This window comes from Electrona antarctica (genome assembly GCF_951216825.1).
Source record: "Electrona antarctica genome assembly, chromosome: 21".
Classification (NCBI taxonomy): domain Eukaryota; kingdom Metazoa; phylum Chordata; class Actinopteri; order Myctophiformes; family Myctophidae; genus Electrona; species Electrona antarctica.
Window position 1 is genome coordinate 31,315,097 of NC_136802.1, and position 22,692 is coordinate 31,337,788.

At 44.2% G+C, this 22,692-nt stretch overlaps 3 protein-coding genes across 3 annotated transcripts; 2 read left to right on the plus strand and 1 right to left on the minus strand.

Annotated features, from left to right (window-relative positions):
* Positions 1–1,306: 1,306 nt before the first annotated feature.
* On the minus strand, positions 1,307–5,848 carry LOC306914333 (UDP-glucose:glycoprotein glucosyltransferase 1-like; the record flags this gene model as incomplete). The annotated part of the gene is made up of 1 exon (XM_079491330.1): positions 1,307–5,848. One exon carries the CDS (start codon positions 5,846–5,848, stop codon positions 1,307–1,309), a length of 4,542 nt encoding a protein of 1,513 aa, XP_079347456.1.
* Positions 5,849–7,563: 1,715 nt separating this feature from the next.
* On the plus strand, positions 7,564–8,382 carry LOC306914334 (cell division cycle-associated 7-like protein; the record flags this gene model as incomplete). The annotated part of the gene is made up of 1 exon (XM_079491331.1): positions 7,564–8,382. One exon carries the CDS (start codon positions 7,564–7,566, stop codon positions 8,380–8,382), a length of 819 nt encoding a protein of 272 aa, XP_079347457.1.
* Positions 8,383–9,687: 1,305 nt separating this feature from the next.
* On the plus strand, positions 9,688–14,584 carry LOC306914335 (COP9 signalosome complex subunit 2-like; the record flags this gene model as incomplete). The annotated part of the gene is made up of 3 exons (XM_079491332.1): positions 9,688–11,013; positions 14,052–14,226; positions 14,577–14,584. 3 exons carry the CDS (start codon positions 9,688–9,690, stop codon positions 14,582–14,584), a joined length of 1,509 nt encoding a protein of 502 aa, XP_079347458.1.
* Between the last annotated feature and the right edge of the window lie 8,108 nt (positions 14,585–22,692).

Below are 22,692 nucleotides of genomic sequence, written 5' to 3' on the forward strand. Positions count from 1 at the left end.
TATGGTTAGTCATTTGCTGGCCGAAAACGTTTGGACCAATGACAAAGCTTCTAGTAAAGTCTTTGAATGCAGGCTATGAAAGTAAGCACACTTGGGCATCTATGTGCGGCAATTTTCCACTCGTCGCAGGTGTCTCTTCCTGGTTTTTAGACGTCGGCCACGTCGGCCAGAACACAGGAAACGCTTGCTCCGTGGCAAGTGGAAGCCTCTACCAGCTGTCTAAAAAACAGGAAGAGACGCCTGCCACAAGTGGAAAATTGCCGTGGCTAGACGCCCAAGTGTGCTTACACTGTATAGGTGCTTCCATGCAGTAGAGTCACGAAGATGCCAGTTGCCGCGAGTGGTGGATGGAAATTAAGCTCAACCCAATTTGCAGCGTCGGCAAAGCATCGGTTTTCTGGCTGACGCTGCTCCATTTCCATCCACCAGCTGTTTAAAAACCCGGAAGAGACACCTGCCACTCGCGGCATCTGGCATCTTTGTGACTCGACTGTCTGGATGCAGAGGTGTCGCAGAGACGAAAGGAAAAAAAATGGGAGTGTTTAACATAAATGGATTAAACTTTAACCCATTGCTGGCTGTCTGAATAATCATTACATTTATATTATTACTTTAATGTCTGTGCTGTGTACATGTCTGACAAAATAAGTATTCAATAAATTATTGTGAATGATGCCCACGGGCACAACATCATGGAGGGAGCCCATCTCATTCCCCCAGATTCGTCACAAATAGAGATGAATTTATTGTACAAAGTCTGTATTAAATATAGGCCTACTTTTACTGCTCCTAGTATTGATGATCTATTGTATAGTATTGTATGTCTGATTGAATACACAAGACCAAGACCATAATGGAAAGAAGCCCTAAGGGGTTTTTGTGTTATCCTTTTTAGCATTAGTATAACTGTACCTTTGAACCCCTTTTTGATTGATTGAACACTTTATTAGTCAGAAATGTAAACGGCACTATAGGTACAGTCATACATTTTGGCTAAACTACAGTTGGCATACCACGCAGGAGGCTTGAATGCTTGAATCCTACAATGAGGGAGCTGGTGGCTCTGTTGTGCTGTAGGGCTTTTTCCTGCCATGGTTTGGGTCCATTTGGGCCGCATAAAGTCATTTGGGAAGAAGGAATTTATATTCATGGTTGTTGTACGCACACATACACACTCACACTTTAACCACCTTCACCTGACCACCATCAAAGCTGGGCATAGGAAAACAACATAAGAAGAAACAGACTCTTTAAACAGAGTCTAGGCTAACTAATTCACTGCCATGTCACAGTCTCAGACTCACACTCACAGCTCTGTGCGAACATCTGTGCCTGGCTTCTGTGCTGTGTGAAAGTTGTGTGGTGCTGTCTGTAGAACTTTGATCTGCAGATGTTTAACCTCCTGGTCATAGTCTGTCCATTCTTCTACAATTCTCACCGCAGTGTCCAACTTATGTTCCTTGGTCAATGGGTTGTTACACAGGTCTATGGTCTTGGCCGTCTTTTTGGAACCGTCATCACACCAGGTCTCACACCACAACCAGTCCTGGGGAAGAGACTTGATGGGTATCTGATGGATCATGTTGTTGGGAAGATCCTGATCAAGGTTAGACAAGCTATTGGGGTCCTGACTGAGTCTCTGGTACTCTCCTCTGAGTCTGTCCCCTGCAGCTATCTTGCGGAACTTCTTCAAGTCCACAACATACAGGGCACTGATGTGGTACTTGCGTCCAGCAAGCAGTCTGGCCCAGTAGCCAGACTTCCAGAAGCGATAGCTTTCCATCTCTCTCCTGCTGTCACAGAAGGGAGTGAATCCATACGGAGCACCCCCCAGGTCCAAGTCATAAAGCTCCTTTAGATCTGTGCGCACAATCTGGTCAGCATCTACAAACAGGAACTTGTCAACAGTGACAGGGAATAACACATCCAAGAAGAGGATTTTGTAACCCCAGATGATCCTCTGTTTCTCTGTCTGTTGTTGGAGCCAGCGTGGCCACTTATACTGGAGCAGTTCATACTGAAAACCATACTCCTCTGCCATGTGGGGAATGAATTCCTTGAAGGTTGGCGACAGGTAGTTCTTGAGGAACCAGAACTTGACTGGGGTTTTGGTGTTCTTCAAAACAGAGAGCATCATGATCCTGAGGAACCTCTCATACAGATGACCTGAGGCTACTGAAAATATGTGTATGACATCATCTTCCTCTTGTTTTGTTCCAAAGGACCACCTGGTCAGAGATTCCCAGAAGCCAGAGTCATTCTTCTGAATGCCATCACTCAGCAGCCTTTCATTAAACTTATCTGGCTTCTTGTGAACCATGACTTTGATGATCCTGCTCTTGAAGTTGTTCATGACCACCATGATGTCATCAGAATCTGTTGGGGAGTCTGTACTGCCGTGACTGTAGATATTGTAGATTTCATCAGAGCGGCCCTTCCTCAACTTCAAAATCCAGGCTCCTGGGTTGGCCTTTAATTGGAAGTAACCCATGTTTGCCATAACAATAGTATTAAACATGAAAGGATCAGAGGTGGTTCCCAGGGTGAACTGGAGGCCCCGTGGGGATTGGCCCGTACTAATATCAAAACAATGACCCTCCAGGAGTAGGTACTCCAACTCGTACTCTGCTGCTACAATACTTTCAACTTCTTCCAAGTAGATGTTGTCCAGGTCATGAGGTGTGCGTACAGATTCAACCATCCAGTTCTCAGGTGTGTCGAGGTTGAGGGTAAAGAGGGGAGTCTGGGGCATTTCTAGGAACTTAGCCATGGGACCTGGAGAGAAACTCCCATCTGCCTGGAACCTGACCTCTGGCTCCAGAACATAGCGGTAGAAACTCTTCAGAGGCAGGTCTGAGAGCTTAGACTGACAGTTCATGAACAACAGCAAGTTTACATTCACCAACTGTTTCAAGACAAGTAGCAGAGGAGCTAGTTTCTGCGCATCCCTGGTTGCAGGGTCCACTATGGCAACAATATCAAAGTACACCTCTCCCTCCTTCGGACGGATCTTCACAGCACTGTAGCGGTCACCAGGAAAGTCATATTCAACCCTGGTCTCTCCTTTGGGCTGAGAAGACAGCAGAGAGTCCACCTTCATTACCAGGTCACTGGCCCTGTCCTCCTTGATCCCAAGCTCTTGAACCTTTCTTTTGATTTTCTCCCCAGAAGTCCTCAGAGTAATGCTCTCCAACAGCAGGAAGTCATCTTGGTTAAATACTTCTTCCTCCTTCAGCGGGCCAATCATCCTTCCATTACTGATGACCGCTCTCTCTCCTCTCTTCAGTTTGAGTACGTCTCGACAGTAAGCAGCATGGGAGAGTAGGAAGTCAAACTTGGGCCCCTCATACATGCTCTTAAACAATGTCACATCCATACCCTCAACAGCAAACTCTCCAATATCAGTGCCGTTTTTCAGGGCTACCACGGTCTCTTCCTTTGCCATCTTGTTGATGAAGTTCTTGGTGTTTTTTGCTGTCTGTGTCTGCATGGCGGCCCAGATGGCCCAAGTCACAGAGCTTGTATCACTGACTAGACCAACTGAGGGGTTGCTGATCATCCCCAGCCGGACATTGTTGCTGGTATTTGCGTGTTTAATAGCATCAGAGAGGAGCTTGCGCCCAGAGGGCTGGTCAAAGTCTCCCACCACCCAGAATGTCACAGGATGGATGAAGCCATCATCTGTGTTGGTAATATAGTTCATGCTGTTGGCCACAGCAGTGTTCTTTTCCTTGGTGGTCAGGCTCAGGAAATGGGAAAACTCATCTACGAAGTGGTTGTTGGTATCAGACAGGTCCAGGTATGTTCTGCTGGTGGACAAGACTCTGGGATTGATGCGTGGAACAATGTTTGGCTGGTTCATGATAAAGTCTACTACATCATGATCTGTGGTCAGCTCTCCCTGGTCGATAGCTCTCTGGTAGAAAGTGATGGACTCAAATATCTTGTGCATGGTAATCTCCTGCAACTCATCAGGATCCAGTTCCTCTCGCTGGTAGGGCATTCCATTGAACAACACCACTGGCAACAGGCCAAGACCTGTCTGCTCATAGTAACGACGCCCTTCCTTGCGGTTGGTGTCGTAGCTGGAGTCATGTACCAGGATGCTGCTGATCTCCACATAGGGAAACATCTTCTCCAACACCTTCACTACGTCCACAACTCTCAGCTGGCCTCCACTAGGCACACGGCCTAACATGGAGATAACTGCATCAAATGCACTTTGGCTGTCAACCTTGTTACAAATGTAGTTGTAGGCACGAAGCATGGCCACACCGGAATCCTGCATGCCGTCTACATCCTCTTCGTCTGACACCACAAACACCAAGCCGATCCTAAGTGGGATGTTGTTAGTGTAGAACATCTCTGCAACGCTCAGCAGCTCGGCAGAGTTCTTATCGCTGGGGTCCAGAATGATCACCAGATTGTGGAAATTCTTGCGGATCTTTCTGATGACTCCTGGAAATGTGACTCTGAGCAGCTCCTGAACCTCGTGCGGCCACAAACTGTACCTGTGGTCTGTTTCTAAATTGTTAATCCAGTTAATGGCAGGGTGTCGGATGTCCACGGCATAGTTCCAGTCTGATGGCTGGACATCGAGCTTCAGGATGTCGTGGATGTGAGGTGTATCGATCAGCAGGGAGTGCAGTCCTTCCATCACTCTGGCCTCGCTACGCAGCACCTCCAGCATGCTGAAGATGTCCCCTGTATCCAGATCTATGTGTAGTCCATTGATGAACATTGCCGACTCCCCAGCCTGCAGCCCTAGAGTTCCTTTAAAGTACTTTTGGTTCTTCCGAATCTCACTGCGGATCTCTGAGTTTACCAACATTGTTGTGATATACCTGGCTTTAGTGGGGAAGTTCTGACTGAGGTCCCTCATGACACGGAGGGCTTCAATAGGGGGAGCAGCAAGTATACAAGCTGCTGTCTGGAAACTCAGATCTTTCATCTCCACATCATTAGTGCCCACAGGGTGGTTCATCAGCTCCGTATCAGTTATCTTCAGTTTACCAGAAAGGAATCCTTGGCCTTTGTCCACAGGATCTTTCTTCCCTATCAATGTAGTCAATCCACCTTCTTGAACCTGTGCGTCATCCTTTGCCTTGTACTCCTGATTTTTAATGGCAAGCTCCACTCCATAGCCAGAAAGGTACACTTTACTCTCGCTTGTATTAGCCACATAATGACGGAGCACGTATGTTGCCAGGCCTTGCAGAGTCTTGGACAGCATGGCCTGGTGAAGACTGTAGAATCCTGCTTTTCCAATCTCAGCATACAGAATGACGACTGGAGCCTCAGGGTTTGAACTCATAAGTTTGTGATCGCCTTTGAACATGTATGGCTTTGGCCTTTCAGGTGCTGTTTCCAACAGAGATGCTAACCCTTCAATATTGCAGGTCTTTGCTCCATGGACACTGAAGAAAGCTATGCAGTCAGAAGGAGGTGGTTCATTGGATGCTATCTGTTGGAAAGAGTATACTGCAGCAGAGTATACTCGAAGTGAGAGGGAAAGCTTCAGCATTTTAACCTGGGCAGGGCCGAGCGAGGCACTGGCTCTCTTCATTATCAGGTCATAGTAGGCTTGGTCCGTATCGCCATGCGCTCCTTCTAGGTTCTGATTAGCCTCCACAAAATCCCAGAACTTCTGCTCGCTCTCCTCTGCCAGGAACTCACTAGCCTCCAACAGCAGAGGAGTAGAGGCCCATTTTGTGGTGAGGGTAGTGGTAATAGCCTTGGAGTCCGAACTCCCATACACAGCAAGTAGCAAGGAAAGGAGAAGGGCCCCCAAGAGCCACATCCTCAACCCTATTCCAAACACAGCTTTGTAGCTTCCTATTGCATTCATATTTCAAGGAGTGGGTGGAAACCGTCATCCAGATCCGGTATTTTGCCTGTTCAAGATGAATTGAGCTTGTCTGCTAAAACTAAAGCTGAAAATAATCAAACTATCATTGTTTTTTTATTTCACAAGTACAGATTAAATACTACAGGGAAAATCTGAATAAATAATATTGATAGTTTTAAGCTATTTTAATGTATCTGTGTGTGTGTCTGTGTGCATGTATACACATGTCACCCAGTGTAGTCAGTGTATTTAGTCATGCTGATGATGTCATCTTGATTATATAATTGTAAGTCTTGCCCAAATATGGAGGGTAGTGCGATGGTGGATTTGAGATTACGAATTCACAAAATGTGAAAAATAAATATTCAGTGATTGACGTTGGCCAACTGGCAGCGCGCACAATAATCTTGGCACCACTCAGTGTAATGGTTTGCGGGACTGACGGATGTCCATGTACACATGTAAATCTGGGGACTTGCATGCAGTTTTCTAAATGGCTCACCCATTATGCCAAGTCAAATGCCAAGTCAAAAGAAAAAAAAAAATCACACCTGTGTGAACTGAGTGGTGCAACTCCCCTCTCCCCTCTCCCCCCCCCTCTCTCTCTCTCTCTAATTAGCAGGCAACAGTGCAACACTATCTCTCTCTCTGTTTCTGGCACAACAGCGCCACTTTTACCCCTACTGGTACTCTAAACATAGTCACATAGGTTAGGACGTACATTGCTGTTCCTTGGAGTGGTTGCACCACTCAAAAACAAGGTAGGGAGCACTCAGTGGAGAGCTTAACCACTTATACCAGTGGTTTTCAACCTTTTTCATGTCAAGTTCCATTATCTATTCAGCATTTGAGCCACGGACCCAAGACTTGTTATGTTATTGTTGCATACGATTTTGTCCACAATTCCAGGCTGTATTGACATGGTACCACTAGGAGAGATAAAAGGCAAATGTTGTTCTATATCTGTTATTATACAATTGCAAAAGTCTGTCAACTTGTGCCGTGATTGGCTGGATTCAAGGTTCAAGGTTCAACTTTATTGTCAACAATACCAATTGCAAGTAAAAGGCACGTGAAATTCATTGTGTGTTAAAAGCCAACATAACATCTACAGTCTAGTGTCAAGAGTAATCTGTAATCTGGCTATCTGGCTAACCAGGAAAAACAAAACCTGGGGGGTGGGGTCACACCTACGTCGCACCTTTTATGTTCCTTTTATGCCCATATATGGAGACCTGTATCTATCAGTACTTGTTCCCTTTATACCCATTATGGAGATCTCTGTATCTGTCAGTCCATGCCCATATATAGGGATCCCTCATGATGTCATCATTATATGCCCATATATATGTCCCTTTTTGTGCCCATATATGGAGCTGATACTCCAGTGATGTCACTTGATGTCACTTGAGCATCACTGGGTCATAGTCACAGTGTAGAATATTATAAAGGTCGCTCAGTTTGTTCATTTTTCTAAGCGATAGACCATAGAGGAGGTGCAGAGAAGAGAACAGAGTAGTCGAACATTAAGATAATTACCTCATAATATTATGCAGTGGTGTAGACCATAGAATAACAGCAGGCTTGTGAAAGAGGTAAGGAAATTGAAGGAGAACTAACAAAGCACAACAACAATGATTCTGACCTGGGAGAAGTACTGTGAAATGGACGAGGAGGAGGAAGAGGAGGAGGATGAGGAAGAGGAGGAGGATGAGATGCAGAGCCTGAGGCAGCGAGAGAAGAACATCCAGGAGAACAAAGCCATGCTGGCCAAGCTGCTCTCTGAGCTGACTCCCTTTAATACACCCCAAAAGAGGACGCAAACGCCCCGGAAGCCGAGGTTTAAGCCGGAGATGGTGATTAGGAGGAGGAACCCTCCCCGTAAGGGCCGCCCGGCGGTGAACTTTAGCATGGAAGAGAAGAGTGTCTCTAAGCCGGAGATAGTGGTTAGGAGGAACCCGCCCCGTAAGTGCCGCCCGGCGGTGAACTTTAGCATGGAAGAAAAGAGTGTCTCTTCAGGATGGGGGGAGGCAAGGGACTGGATGACGGACATCAAGAGACTGGTGGAGGTGGATGAGGAGGAGTACGTTGAGAAAAGGAAAAAGTGCTACGTTGAGAAGCAGCCGAGTGTGGTCAGGTCAGTGGAGGAGATCACCAAAGAGGACCTGGACAACATTGCCTACTGCAGACGAGACAAGATCTGGGCCAGGAACGGCAGCCATTGCCACCAGTGCAGACAGAAGACGCTGGACACCAAGACGTCCTGCCGCAGTGGTGTTTGCGAGGCGGTAAGAGGACAGGTCTGTGGGATGTGCCTGAAGAGTCGATATGGTGAGGACGCCAAGACCGCGCTGCTCGACCCAACATGGTCGTGTCCCAAGTGCCGGGGAATGTGTAACTGCAGCCGGTGTCGGAGGCAGGAGGGTCGCCTCCCCACAGGTATCCTGTGGGACCTGGCGGGACACGACAACGCCCATGCGTATCTGCAGTCGATTCAGAAGGGCTCAATGATGGACCCACTGTCAGCCTTCTAATTGGTCCCTCTGTCTCTCTGACCGACCAACCAGCAAGCTCCTTCCACATAGCAGCAGTTGTTAACGCTACATTTGCTAAACATGCGAATAATATCCAGTTTTTGGAAAAACAAATCAGACCAAGTTACGTTTAAAAAACGAACTGAATACATTAAATATAATATCAAAATTTGTGTGGGGCACCTCCTATGCCTATAGCTTTGTGTGTTTGTGTGAACGCAAACATTGGCCACATAGCGATGATTTGATTGGCTGAGTAAAGTACATATTGAGGTCTGGGTCGCTTCCCTACTTCCTTCACACGGCTATACTAATTAAGGCTCTGTTCCATTTAGTGTGCAGTTGTTCTCAAACTTTAATTTCAAGGACCCCCATAACTCTGAGTTTGTACAAATGTGGTTCCATTTGTACACTCTCAGAGTTACACACTCATACTGGGCCATTTGGTGATTTGGAACCCACTCAAGGACACTTTGGCCCCTTTTCCACCAGTTGGTTCCCAATGGGAAACGGTTCAGTTCTTTTTGGTTCTTAGTCCACGAACCAGAGCTCCAAAATTGGAACGTTAATTATGAATTGAGTGGGAAAAACCATACCTATATTAGATTGTTATCACCATGAGACTTCCCCAATTGATTACTTACACGAAGACAATGATTTATTGTATTACACATTTTACATTTTTTTATATGCAAATGAGGCATTATGTAGGAAAATGTGCAAAATAATAGAAAATATGAAAAAGCTACTACTGTGGAAGGGTTATCATGTATTAATTTACTTATTGATATATATATCAATAAGTAATACTTATTGATCAATATACGTATTGATCCTATAAACAATTTAATATAGGTCTAATTTTTCCCAACAATTTTGGAGCTCTGGCTCATGGACTAAGAACCAAAAAGAACTGAACCGGTTCCCATTGGGAACCAACCGGTGGAAAAGGGGGTCTTTGAGACCCACGTGTTTCCGTGAGCCAACATGCACAATAGCAGCACCATGACTCTGTTTGAATGGGACAGAGCCTTTATTAGTATCAGCGGTAACACCTGCAAGGAAGTAGGGAAGGAGCCCATATTCTTTCCAAAAGCCCATTGGGCCTGTCTTACTCTATGGCTCTGGCACACACACAGAGACTTGGTGTATTCATAGTTAGATGAGCTCCAGTGACGTATATGGATACGTCACAGTGTAAATATAATTGACCAGCTGATAGGAGAATCATAAGTAGATTATATAGGATTATAGCATTTCCTCAAAGTCTGGTGACTCTGGTGAGAAACAAGGAGAATCATCAAGATGTCTGACAATGATGATTTCATGTGCGATGATGAGGAGGACTATGATCTGGAATATGAGGATGACAACACTTCTGAACCCAATGTGGATGAGGAGAACCAATACTACAACTCCAAGGGGCTTAAGGAGGATGACCCCAAAGCAGCACTTGGCAGTTTTCAAAAGGTCTTGGAACTAGAAGGAGAGAAAGGAGACTGGGGATTCAAAGCACTCAAACAGATGATTAAAATTAACTTCAAGCTGAACAACTTTCCAGAAATGATGAACCGATACAAGCAACTGATGACATATATCAGTAGTGCCGTCACCAGGAACTACTCTGAGAAGTCCATTAACTCCATTCTAGACTACATCTCCACCTCCAAACAAATGGACCTGCTACAGGAGTTCTATGAAACTACGCTTGAGGCTCTGATAGATGCGAACAATGACCGATTATGGTTTAAAATTAACACAAAGCTGGGGAAACTGTATTTGGAGAGCGAGGAGTATGGAAAACTAAAGAAGGTACTCCGACAACTCCACCAGTCATGTCAGACAGACGGTGGAAAGGACGACCTAAAGAAAGGCACACAGCTCTTAGAGATATATGCTCTGGAGATCCAGATGTACACTGCGCAGAAGGACAACAAGAAACTGAAGGCCCTGTACAAGCAGTCTCTTCACATCAAATCAGCCATCCCTCACCCCCTCATCATGGGAGTCATCAGAGAATGTGGCGGGAAGATGCACCTGAGGGAGGGCGAGTTTGAGAAGGCTCACACAGACTTCTTTGAGGCTTTTAAAAACTATGACGAGTCTGGGAGCCCAAGAAGAACCACATGCCTGAAATACCTGGTCCTCGCCAACATGCTGATGAAGTCAGGGATCAACCCCTTTGACTCTCAGGAGGCCAAACCGTATAAGAACGACCCAGAGATCCTAGCAATGACAAATTTAGTGAGCGCCTACCAGAATAATGACATTGCTGAATTTGAGAAAATCTTAAAAAAGAATCACAGTAAAATAATGGATGACCCTTTCATCAGAGAGCACATAGATCAACTCCTGTGGAACATTAGAACTCAAGTACTTATCAAACTCATCAAACCCTACACGAGAATACACATCCCCTTCATCTCCAAGGAGCTGAATGTTGATGTATGCGATGTGGAGGCTTTGCTGGTGCAGTGCATACTGGACAATTCAATTTGTGGCCGCATTGACCAGCTTAACCAGCGTCTGGAACTGGACAATCTGAAGAGGGGAGGGTCTCGGTACACTGCTTTAGACAAATGGACAAACCAGCTGAGCTCACTCAACGAAGCTATTATCAACAAACACATGGTAGACCATGGAAGCGCATGGTAGAGGAGAGGTAGATCGTGGAATTGTGGTAAATGGCATGTCACAACCCATAAGAGGAATTGTGATAAATGGCATGTCACAACCCATAAGAATAAACCTTTGATCGTTTTGAGCAGAAAACATTGACAGAGTTATGTTGATGATGCATGTAGCAGATTGGAAAAACGTGTATGAAGAATTTATATTTTAATTTAAAGGGTACCTGGTATCTGGTGGACATTTCATTTGTCCCATCCTATTTGGAAGCACCATGTAGACCATGGAACTTCAACGTCCTATTCACATACTTGTACACAGTATTTGACATGGTACAATGTACTGTAGAAAGTAGAGGCATAGAAGGCGATGAAGGTTATTGTGTGGAATTTTTTGTTTTTATTTTTTGCAAAGATGTGTTCAGATGCTGTCATGGTTGCCATGGGTCATTACTGCATTTTTGTTTAACTGTATTAGTTCATCCAGTATCTTGTTATCAGCCTTCTTCAACGAGGCCATGTATGACCATTATGAGATTATCATCTATGACGTCAGTCAGTTATGAGAATACTATGACGAAAATCAGCTATGATGTCAGTAATATGACATTATTAATAATGAAATGATATAGGCTCCCTGAACAGTGCCTGACACTTTTTGGTTTTTATAGTCCATGAGCCAGACCTCCACAACTGGAACATGAATTATGAATTGAGTGGGCAAAACCATAATAAAGTGTTTATAGGATCAATATAAGTAAATTAATATATGATAACCCTTCCACAGTAGTAGTTTTTTCATATTTTCAATTTGCAAATTGTCCTATATAATGCCTAATTTGCATATTTATATGTATAATTTCAGAAATTTGTAATACAATAAATCATTGTATTATCATTATAGCGACCGCAAGTCGCATTTACTATGAATACATCCATTTCCCATCACTCAGTCACTCCAGACATCACGTGACATCATCAGGGATGGAGATCCCTGATATCATCAATATTGAGCCCATATATGGGAATGCCCATATATGGAGATCCCTGATGTCATCAATATTGGCCAGCAACTCTGACCTCAAACCTCAAACCCTTAGATCTCCATATATGGAACTGACCTGTTCTGACATTACATATGTTGATATGACCTCATCAAACCCTGTACACTCAAGACACGGTCCATATATGGCCAGTACATGTTGATCTGACCCCCCATGCCAAAACGCCAGCACTCGCCCAGCAGCTGTTATCCATTATGGCAGATGCGTGTATACAACCTCCCCGACCTCGCTAGGTATCGTTTTGCGCACTCAATTCATAATAATAACGTTCCAATTTTGGAGCTCTGGCTCAAGAACTAAGAGTCAAAAAGAACTGAACCGGTTCCCAACCGGTGGGGTGGAAAAGGAGCCACAGAGGGGATTGGAGTGACAAACAGGGAGGGACCCCTTGTGAACAGAGGTGTCATTTTAGAAAGAATCACATTATCAACATACTAGGGCTGCAACTAACAATTATTTTCATAATCGATTAATCTGGTGATGATTATTTAAATAAGATTATTGTGGGCTTTGTGGCACTCATTTAGCCATCACCGTATACATTTGATTTTAGGTTCTTAAAATAGACATGTCCTAACTCACATTAAAAGACATTAAAGATGTCATTCATGTCATTCATTCAAGATGTCATTCATTCAAAAATACATTACTGCTGATTAGGCTGCTATTCAAATAAAGCCACCATTGTGATATTTTGCTTTGCAGTCGCTACTGTGCATCTGTAACCATCAGCAGTTTGTAAGGGAAGAGAGATGGCTCACTCCAGTTACATTTAGTTACATTTAACACTGGAAAAACTATGGTTAAGTGGGAAAAAACAACCCACCATTAATTGCAAAAAAATCCAGTAATTAGTTGCCGATTCTATTACGATTACTAAATTAGTTGGCAACTAATTGAATAATCAATTGCAGCCTTACATCATACATCATTATACATCACATTCTGTGCTCAGCTTTCACTATCTTCAATATCAGAGCCGTAGAAGAAGAGAGTCGCGACACGCTTTGATCTCGTCGCAAAGCGGGGTGCTATGGGCTATAGTTCCAAACATTGTAACTATCCCATTGAGATAGAATGAGCACTTCTGCATTCCATTATTACAATGGGAGTGGACGCTATAGTGTTGTCACTCTCATACTCACGCTGTTCAATATGTACTTTGCTCAGCCAATCAAGTCATCGTTATTGTGTGATCAGCCAATCACAAGCCACTGTTTGTGTTCACACAAACCCGGAAAGTTGGGCATAGGAGGGGCTGGCGCCCCTCAAAAATAGTGGATAGTGGATCTGCAAGCTCGCAACGTGCTTGCGTTGTGAGCTCCACTATTTTCAGTAAATTCAATAATTACTGTAGAGAATATAGAAATAGACCTTTACTCTAGAAATAGAGTAACAAACGTTATTCTGTATAAAGTTATACTATAGAATAGACTGAGGAATCACTTAAGTGCATCAACTTTTATACACCTTCATGAAAACCTTCCCACTTTTTGTCAAATACTGCTATCTCACCAAATGTTGTCAGGGCAACGGTCAGAAGCACAAGGTGAAAGTGATCACATTCTAGGGCTAAGAAGTTAACAGAAGTCCATCGGTCAACATGCATACTTTCTCTATAGACCGAGGCCGTCTTATTTGCTGTATAGTGTATCGTTTTTTAATTCATATTCTTGATTTGATCCACAAATTATTTTATTTTATTGGGTTACAAGCAAGGGCGTGTACGGAACCAAACCAGTAGCCTAATAGTGCTCATCCAGTACATCCACAATCTGATGCACGCCCTCGCCCTTCAGTCCTCGCCCTTTGGGGCGAGGACGTGAGGGTGTCTTACTGGTAGCCTCACCCCATGTTGAGATTGAGACTCAGCGCCACAACCAAGAGAACTACTGACATAGGCAGGTCACCATGACAAGTAATACGTTGGATGGGTTTACTACTGAGCGAGTAAGCTATCTGCTCCCCAAAAACACAGATCCCAGTGTACCGCGGCAGTTCAGAGCCCCTGGTGTGCCGGCGCATCTGTGCAGACGACTACTTTGGGAAAGACGGGCTTGGAGACGCCCCGGATCCAGACGCCCCAGGCCTGGAGCTACTGCAGAGCGAAGGAGCCGTGCAGGCCATGATCAGGATGGTGAATGACAACCTTGGTGTGGTAAGTCCAGGGAGAGATCATTTAACCATGGACTTTGTTGACTGGGAGGTCCCCCAGGGGTCTGTACTTGTTCCCCCTTCCCCTCTCTACACCATCTCTTTGCCAAAAAAATTGCAGATCTACAACGAGCTGGTCAGATTATTTTGCCAAATGTTCCTTATAAGCACATTCATAATGCATTACTGCTTTGTTTGTACGTTCCTACTATATTTCCTTTTTGGAAATGTAGACTGATTGTTTATGTATATATCAAATATCACAATTAAACAATTTAATAGAAAATTGAATATGGTAACCATAGTTATACCCTGGTTTGGACAAATTTGTCCAAATGTGTTTCAAAAGTGTTTTGATGCGACACATTGTGACCTTGTAGATCTGCTATTTTCACTATTTGTTGTGTGAACTTTACAGGGATTAAGTGGTTAAAAATGTATTTTTAACACACATTCATACACCGATGCCGGAGGAAACCATGCAAGGCACCAACCTGCACAGCGGGAGCAATTAGGGGTTCAGAGTCTTGCTCAAGGACAGTTCGACACTAACTCTGGGGAGCCCGGGTTCGAACTGGGAACCCACCCGGTCACTCTACCCCTGAGCCACTGAAATGAATGCAGTGCGGTGGTGGTTAAACCAGGCTATCTGAAGTGTTGTTTACATACTTCTTCAGGTGACGGCCCTGATGCAGACACCGCAGTACAAGAGGGAGATGGTGGCTACACTGGCTGGAGAGGGTTTCACTCCCTGTGACGCCTGCCCTACGCCATGGCTGCTGCTATAGATGATAGTTTTGTGACAGAGAGCGAACAGGTGAGAACATGAAAAGTCTTGGTCTTGTCCGTGGCAACTGGTACATTTTCAATTTTACACACCATTATAATGTTCCTATTTTGATCATAATACCCAATTACTGAATGTCAAGCCTCCAGGGTCTCTTATGTATGACGACAGCACATTTTGAGTCCAATATAGTGGTTCTCAATTGTGCTAATTTGTTTAGTGTACAAATGTATGGTTCCAGCTATGGCTACAGTACATTGTATGTCTGCCCTCAGATGTTTCCATTCAGGATTGGTACCGATGTTGTGAATGAAGTGTTTTTTCTGGCCTTTGATTATATGGTGGCATCCTGTGATTGAACTGACATCCTCAAAGTCAAAGTCAAAGTCGTACGATTTGTCACACACGTTACCGCAGTGAAATTTGTTCTCCGCATTTGACCCATCTCTTGGAGCGGTGAGCCGCAGCCAAGGAGCGGTGAGCTGCAGCCGTGCCGCGCTCGGGAATCATTTGATTAGTTGATTTGACCCCTCCAATCCAAACGATTGATGCTGAGTGCCAAGCAGGGAGGCATTGGGTCCCATTTTTACAGTCTTTGGTATGACCCGGCCCGGGGATCGAACCCCGACCTCCCAGTTCCAGGGCGGACGCTCTAACCACAAGGCCACTGTCTGGTTTGTCTTTGTCTCCCCCCTCTGTCAGGTTGCGGTAACGGTGGAGCTGGATGGGACCAACACCCGAGGCATGATGGTGATGGACTACATGGAGCTGCTCGACAAGAAACACAAGGCCTTCATCATGAAGAAGGTGGATCTGGACATGTTCAAAACCATGCTAATGGACTCACTGAAATAGAATGCCATAGAATGCATGGATGGACGCACCTGTACAAGGACAGGTGCGTAGGAGCCGGCAACCAAATGCAAATCATGAGAAGAAAAGGGCCCCGCACATTGTCTTCACTTATAGAGCAGCAGTTTTATTCAGAGTGACAACGTTTCGGTCTAAACGACCTTCATCAGGCATATCTCTCTCCATCCACCAACCACAAATTAGTTAAGCTATTGTTTTCAACAAACTCAAATGTTTATCACTTGCCCTTAATGATCACATATAAAACACATTTCCCACAAATACAATTTGTAAATATCCAATACTGTAGGATGATCCCATGCAAAACAAAATGTTTTTTATACTAGCTAATGTACTAAATGCTGCACAGTAATTTTACTCTGTGTTTATTTAGCTTTTAACGTTTTGTGTAAAGCACTTTAAAGCACCTTTTTATAAACATGCTTGCCTTACTGTAATCGATCAGTAAAGTATTGCCTTTCAGCGTATGTATATCTCTGCCGTATGGAAGAAACCACCTAACTCCAAAATGTTCATTTTTCAGTGAGTTAGGAGTAGTTTTTTTCGAAGCGCTTTTTAATACTTTTCATTGGTTCAATATTTTTTAGGGGGCGCTAGCCCCTCCTATGCCCAGCTTTCCGGGTTTGTGTGAACCGGAGTAATCTAATGGAATAGTTCCAATCTAAACCTCAAAAATGGAGTTATGTGGTTTCTTCCGGACAGCAACAAATGATAAAAATCTAAAGTATGTGAGTTATTAGACTGGCAGAAAATGGGGAGTTACCGTAAGTTACCATTTTGATAGATTGGTAGATAAATAGACTCCACCTCACTAGCACTCCTTATTTCCATACCCTTGGTAGGCTATCAGTAGTACTACTTGTCTTGTTGGCCCTATTTAAGCAGATCTGCTAGTAGTTGCTATGCAGATGTACGGTTGTGTTGGTTATTTGTTCACATTTGTGTATGCATTTTATTTTGCTAGGCATGATGATGCTGTTTGCTTGTCCACAGTAAGTATGTATTTTAGATGGCATGTTTTCTAGACAGATCCATGCTAGCTTTGATGTTTACCTTACCTGCTACTCAATTTAGATTTGTAGCACTTAAAATGTTCTTGGCACTGTACTTGACCACTTACCCAGTTGTTGATTGACTTGGATTCATGCCATTTGCCCTGGATAATCATAACAACATCATGATGTGAAGCCTGCAGAGCTAGTTCAGGCAGGCACTCGTGAGCGCGCCTACCTGATCAGGTGACTAGTCTCATGCACTCTTTACCTGATCAGAGCGGCTATTTAAACCTATCTGCCTACCTGCTCTTTCCTGGCTTCTCTCCTGCTGTGCGGATGTGCGCCGCCGCCGCTGCTGCTGCTGTCTCCCTGCCTCGCTCGCTGCTAACCTGCTGCTCATGAAGTTTTTGCAAATCCCACCGCCTCCCCAGCATCCACCTGTAGGCTCTGTTTCTAGATCCCCCTGCATGGGAGTCTTATTCATTCCCTGTAATTCTACTTGGCTTATAATTTAACTGAAATGTTAATGCTACAGGGAATGAATAGGGACAGAGCCCTGATGCCAATCTATGCTTCATATATCTATGCTCAATTATGCTCAATAAATATATATTCTAAATTCACTAAGAGTCTGACTGAAATATAGTAAATAAATACATACATTGTCAATTGTTTTTGTAATCCTTTGGGGTCATTTTCTATCCTACAAACTTGGTGAACATTAACTTTGGTATCCAAGGTCAGCTTTGTGGCAGTGTGGAAATTGTTTATACTCTGCTGCAGTGCAGACGCAGTAGTGTATGTCAATGTGATTTATTCTTGCTGCATTTCTAACCATTTAACATGTTTCTGTCTCCTAGATTTGGATGCAGGTGGATACAGTTAATTGACTCAGTGATGATCACACATCAAGTTAAGACCTACAAGGAAAATCTATCTTGGGGTGAGTCTGAGTCACTGGTTCTATTAGGTAGTAGGTGGCAGAACATCTGCTTCCATCCTAGGCTGGTCTGGACCCAAACCATTCTTATCCTGGTTTAGTCTTAGGATAGATGGAGCGCAACATGAGAAAAGTGCATTCCTTGGAGCGCAGATCTCCACCAGGCCGGATTGCCTACCCAGGGCTGTGTCAGTCGGGTGTGGCCGCCAGGACACGAGTAAGCTGCAGAGGGAAATAGATTTATTTACGACAGACGGTGCCGTTTGCGATTGTGGCACAAAGAGGTGTCGATGGGTGCGATGGAGGCAACCACACTATGCAATTTCCCTGAATTGCATCTTTCTAGTTACTGACTGTTTTGAGGAGAAATGAAACTAATTTAACCCATTCTGACCTGAGATCAGATTCTAAAAATGTCTTCTACATCCTGACAGTTTTCTGAAAAAGCTATGTTTCTATGTCAGTCATTCTTCGATTTTTCAAAAATAGCAGACCTACAAGCTCGTAGCGCGCCACTCGGTGGCGAGCTATGAGCTTGTAGATCTGCTATTTTTCAATAGCTAAAGCATAACATAATGCTAACACCAAAAGGGGTTCAATTGACCATGAGGGAAGGGGTATGAGGGATTTGTGTTCCTCGGCTGCTGTCTGAGTATTTGATGTCTACGGCAAATGTTCAATTGACTATGTAGCCTATACACATGAGACACACTGTCACACACATAAATGACAGAAGCATGAACAGATTACGTTACTTTGCCTGTACTTCTATATGTAGTAAAATGTCAATACATCTGATGCTTATTGACTTACTTAGCTTATTATTACTTTGCATCAAGGCAATAATATTGCATTTCTGCCCAATCAAATAAATAGGCCTACATCTGATCTAAGATTACATCTAGGATTTACAGTGAAGAAACCTTCTCTGGATGTTTTGTTGTGTTGTTGGTTAATGGAATTGATATTTAAAATGCAGTAATGATGTATATAAACAAAATATTATTCCAGTGTGTATCATCCTCTGAAAAGATGTGGGTTTCTAACTTTCTGCTGATAGTGAGAACTCCTTGTCCCTTAAAGTTTACAAGCATTATTAACTCAGATTTCACCACAGATGAAACTGAAGATGATGAGCAATGTTTATGAATGGAAAACATGTGTCACTGTCATGTCAACTGATGTCAAACAGAATACTGCCCCTTTGTTTTTTCTCCAACCTGTCTAGGGGTTGCCACTTGCCAGTTCAATTCAGAATCACTATGTCATTTTGCAGAGCTCACAGAAGGACAACGTCAGTTGCCATCAAGTGTAAGGTCAGTATGACAGTATATGTTAACTGGTGGTGGTAACTGTGTTACGTTACGTCACATGTTACTAAGTAAAAGTACAAAAGTATCGAGTAAAAGTGCCGTTTCACAAGTTCAAAATGTGTACAAAATCTTTGGAAGAATAGCCGATCTACAAGCTCACAATGCGTCGCAATGTGACGCATTGTGAGCTTGCAGATCATCTATTTTCAAATGGTCGAAATGTATATAGGGTGGAAGTGGTTAATGTATGTTTTTCTAATCAAAATGTAAATCTCCAAAGTAACTAGTAACTAAACTTTTCAAATAATTGTAGTGAATTAAAAGTACAAATGTTGCCTCTGAGATGTAGTGGAGTAGAAGTAAAAGTATTGGAAATACTCAAATAAAGTACAAATACCTCAAAATTGTACTTCGTTACTTTACACTGTCAGTAGCTACAGTATACTAACTATACTCTTAAAATAAAGATGATTTGAAATGCATTTCCATTTATGTCCACATGGTGGCACAACATACATGTACTTGAAAGAAAAGGCATTCTTAGAAAATTCCAGGGGATACTTTTGTATCATGTCTGTAGGAGACAATAGAACATATGTAAAATGTAATTATCCATCATATTTAGCAGCTTATTCTGATGGAAGACTTTAATTAGTTTTTCATAGGGTCATGAAACCTGTTCTAACACTTAAGGAACATCAATGTATATTGTAGTATAAACACCACTGTTATATGATTTGAGTTATAAGCCATTTGTTTTGGTTGTTAGAAAGGGGCACATTTTGGTTCTTTTTCACTTATAGTTTGTTGCCTGATGCTGGAGAGAGCTCTACAGTATGGTCTTCTTTGTCAAAATCCTACTCGATGGGATCCAGACTCTCTTTATGGGTCCATGGGTGCTGTAAAAGCAGAGAATTCCAAAACTGCCTTTCCCCCCTTCTTCTGTAGTTATGTGGTTTCCTGACATTGACCAGTGTTCCCTTTCAGAGTTCGGTCCACCAGAGTCTTTTTGGAAGAATGATAGAGCTAGACGAGAAGAAGTGGAGGAACCAAAGCATGTGTTTATGTTCCTACAGAGATGGTGCGTTTTCAGAGCTGCCCCTTAAATCTTGCGCAGTCCTCTGTGTACCCTGTACTTTTGCACTTTTTAGGTCTGTTCGCGCGGGCCCAACGCCAGAAAAACCAACGGCCTGGGCCAGTAACAGTAACTCTCCCTCTCAAACCCCCCAATCAACAAGAGCCATTGTTTATGAGCGGTTGTTATTGTTGGGCTGCATTCAGAAACAAGAGAAAACTCAAGAGTCCCGGCTGTGCAGGGGCGTCCAAAGTAAAGAGCACGAGGGGATTGGGGAGGGCTGGCGGCGGTGGGGGATGTTGGGAGGCTTGGAGGGATGTGGAGGTGTGTGGGGGGGAGGAGGGTGAAAGGGAAAAATGAAAAGCAGAAATTCCTTTCATTCCCCACTGGTGTTTTCCAGATTCCTGAAGCGACAGCTCCTCGAGCGTGCGAGAGAAGTAAGCGGCCGGGTTGGGGGTGGGAGGGTAGGCAAAAGGAAGAGAAGCACATTCTTGAGGCGACGCGTCACCTACGCATAGAATAGAAAAGACACCATAGCCCAGTTTCTCTGCCTGGTGGAAACGCTATGTAACAGGTACCACAGTACAGGTCCCTGCTTCCAGCCAGCACTCCGACAGGAGTCGGTCATCTGCCATAGTCATTTCCTTGCCGAGCCATGAGACCCATAGGTCAGGAGCCTATCTCCTGTTTCTGCAGCGTGAGGCAGCTTGGTGTACAAGTACACCCCCTGGACATGACGCTAGTATGTCGCAGGGACTTACCCCCAATCCAACCCATGATGCTGAGTGCATAGCAGGGAGGCACTGGGTCCCATTTTTCAGAGTCTTTGGTATGACCCGGCCAGGGATCGAACCCCGACCTCCCAGTCCCAGGGCGGACACTCTAACCACAAGTCCACTGAGCTGGCATGGCACAGAGCAATTATATTGTGGACCACATATAATTCATGCTTGTCCCCTGGTTGCATCTGCGTTCGGTCCAATAAGCTGCACCATTCTTTTAGGGTCTTGTGCTGTCCCTGTCCCCTTGAACTGAATACTAGACAACCTTTGCTATAAAACATTGAATAGGGTCACATCCTACTATAAACTAACATGAACTCAACATTGTCGCCTCTGCAGCAGTTTTACTACCCTACCATTAACCTATCACACAAATCTCCTCCGTCCATTCAAATGAATTCAGAGACCAAGTGGTGACTTTTCACCCGGAGCAGTTTGTGAGGCACACATTTCAGGAGCGGCGGATAATTGGCCAGGGTTTCTAACTAATTGCCATGGGAACAAGGGTTGACAGACAGGCCACAAGGTTGGAGAAACAGCAGAGAAGGGTTTGGGAATGGGCGGAACAGGACATAAAATGCAAGCAAGCTACTAACTCAAGCTATGTCAAGCATGGAGAGAGGGGAGTGTGGACTGGAGGAGCATGGGTACAGAAAATATCAACAGCTACGAAACGATGGCTTCTGCGAATGCCAACAACCTCTCCTTGACACGCTCGGTAATTGAAGACAGAGAACTGTGCAGCATGCAGGGGTGTTCAGTTATGTGTGACGTGCATTGGCTGAGCAATGCATGAGTTTTGTATTGTTTTGTTTTCTCTGTGACCAGGCTTTTTGTCACAGAGTGGATTAGGGGATCTCGGTTAGTAGCGATCTCGGATAGATACATACCCCCCTGACCTTGTAAAACAATGTACTGGAGTCTTGTCCACATTCTTGGGTTTGCAGTCTAAATGCTGTGGAAACAGATAGTGTAAGTCTGAAGCAATGTCTGGAAAAAAGAGCACAGGCCAACATCCCAACAGGCAGGCAAGGCAAACTGCCCAAGTGACAGTGTGGTCTGGACTGAGCTAATGTTACAGTGTGTGTGTGTGTGTGTGTGTGTGTGTGTGTGTGTGTGTGTGTGTGTGTGTGTGTGTGTGTGTGTGTGTGTGTGTGTGTGCACAACTGCATGTGTGTGTGCACAACTGCATGTGTGTGTGCGTGTCATTGTCATTCAGGAAAGAGAGAGAAGCATCTACTTTCAGCAAAGAGCAACCCAGTATCCCCTTGAGACTAAACTGTGGTTCTGGAACTTACTGGAACTCCATACGTGTGTGTGCGTGCAGCGTGCGTGCGTGTGTGTGTGTGTGTGTGTGTGTGTGTGTGTGTGTGTGTGTGTGTGTGTGTGTGTGTGTGTGTGTGTGTGTGTGTGTGTGTGTGTGTGTGTGTGTGTGTGTGTGTGTGTGTGTGTGTGTGTGTGTGTGTGTGTGCGCGTGCGCGCGTATTTAAATTATATTCAAATTTGCCTGATGCAGGACCACAAATAATTTTCATGGTATGTTCTTAGAGCCCCATCTCATGCAGATCTTGCAGCTCTGTTCTGTGGTGCATTGTTTTGTTTCGTTTCAGTCAAGATCCAAATTGAAACAGCCAGCACTAAAACACACATGACGCAATGTCCCTCAGATATTTGTGCTCTCTTATTCATCTTGCCTGTTG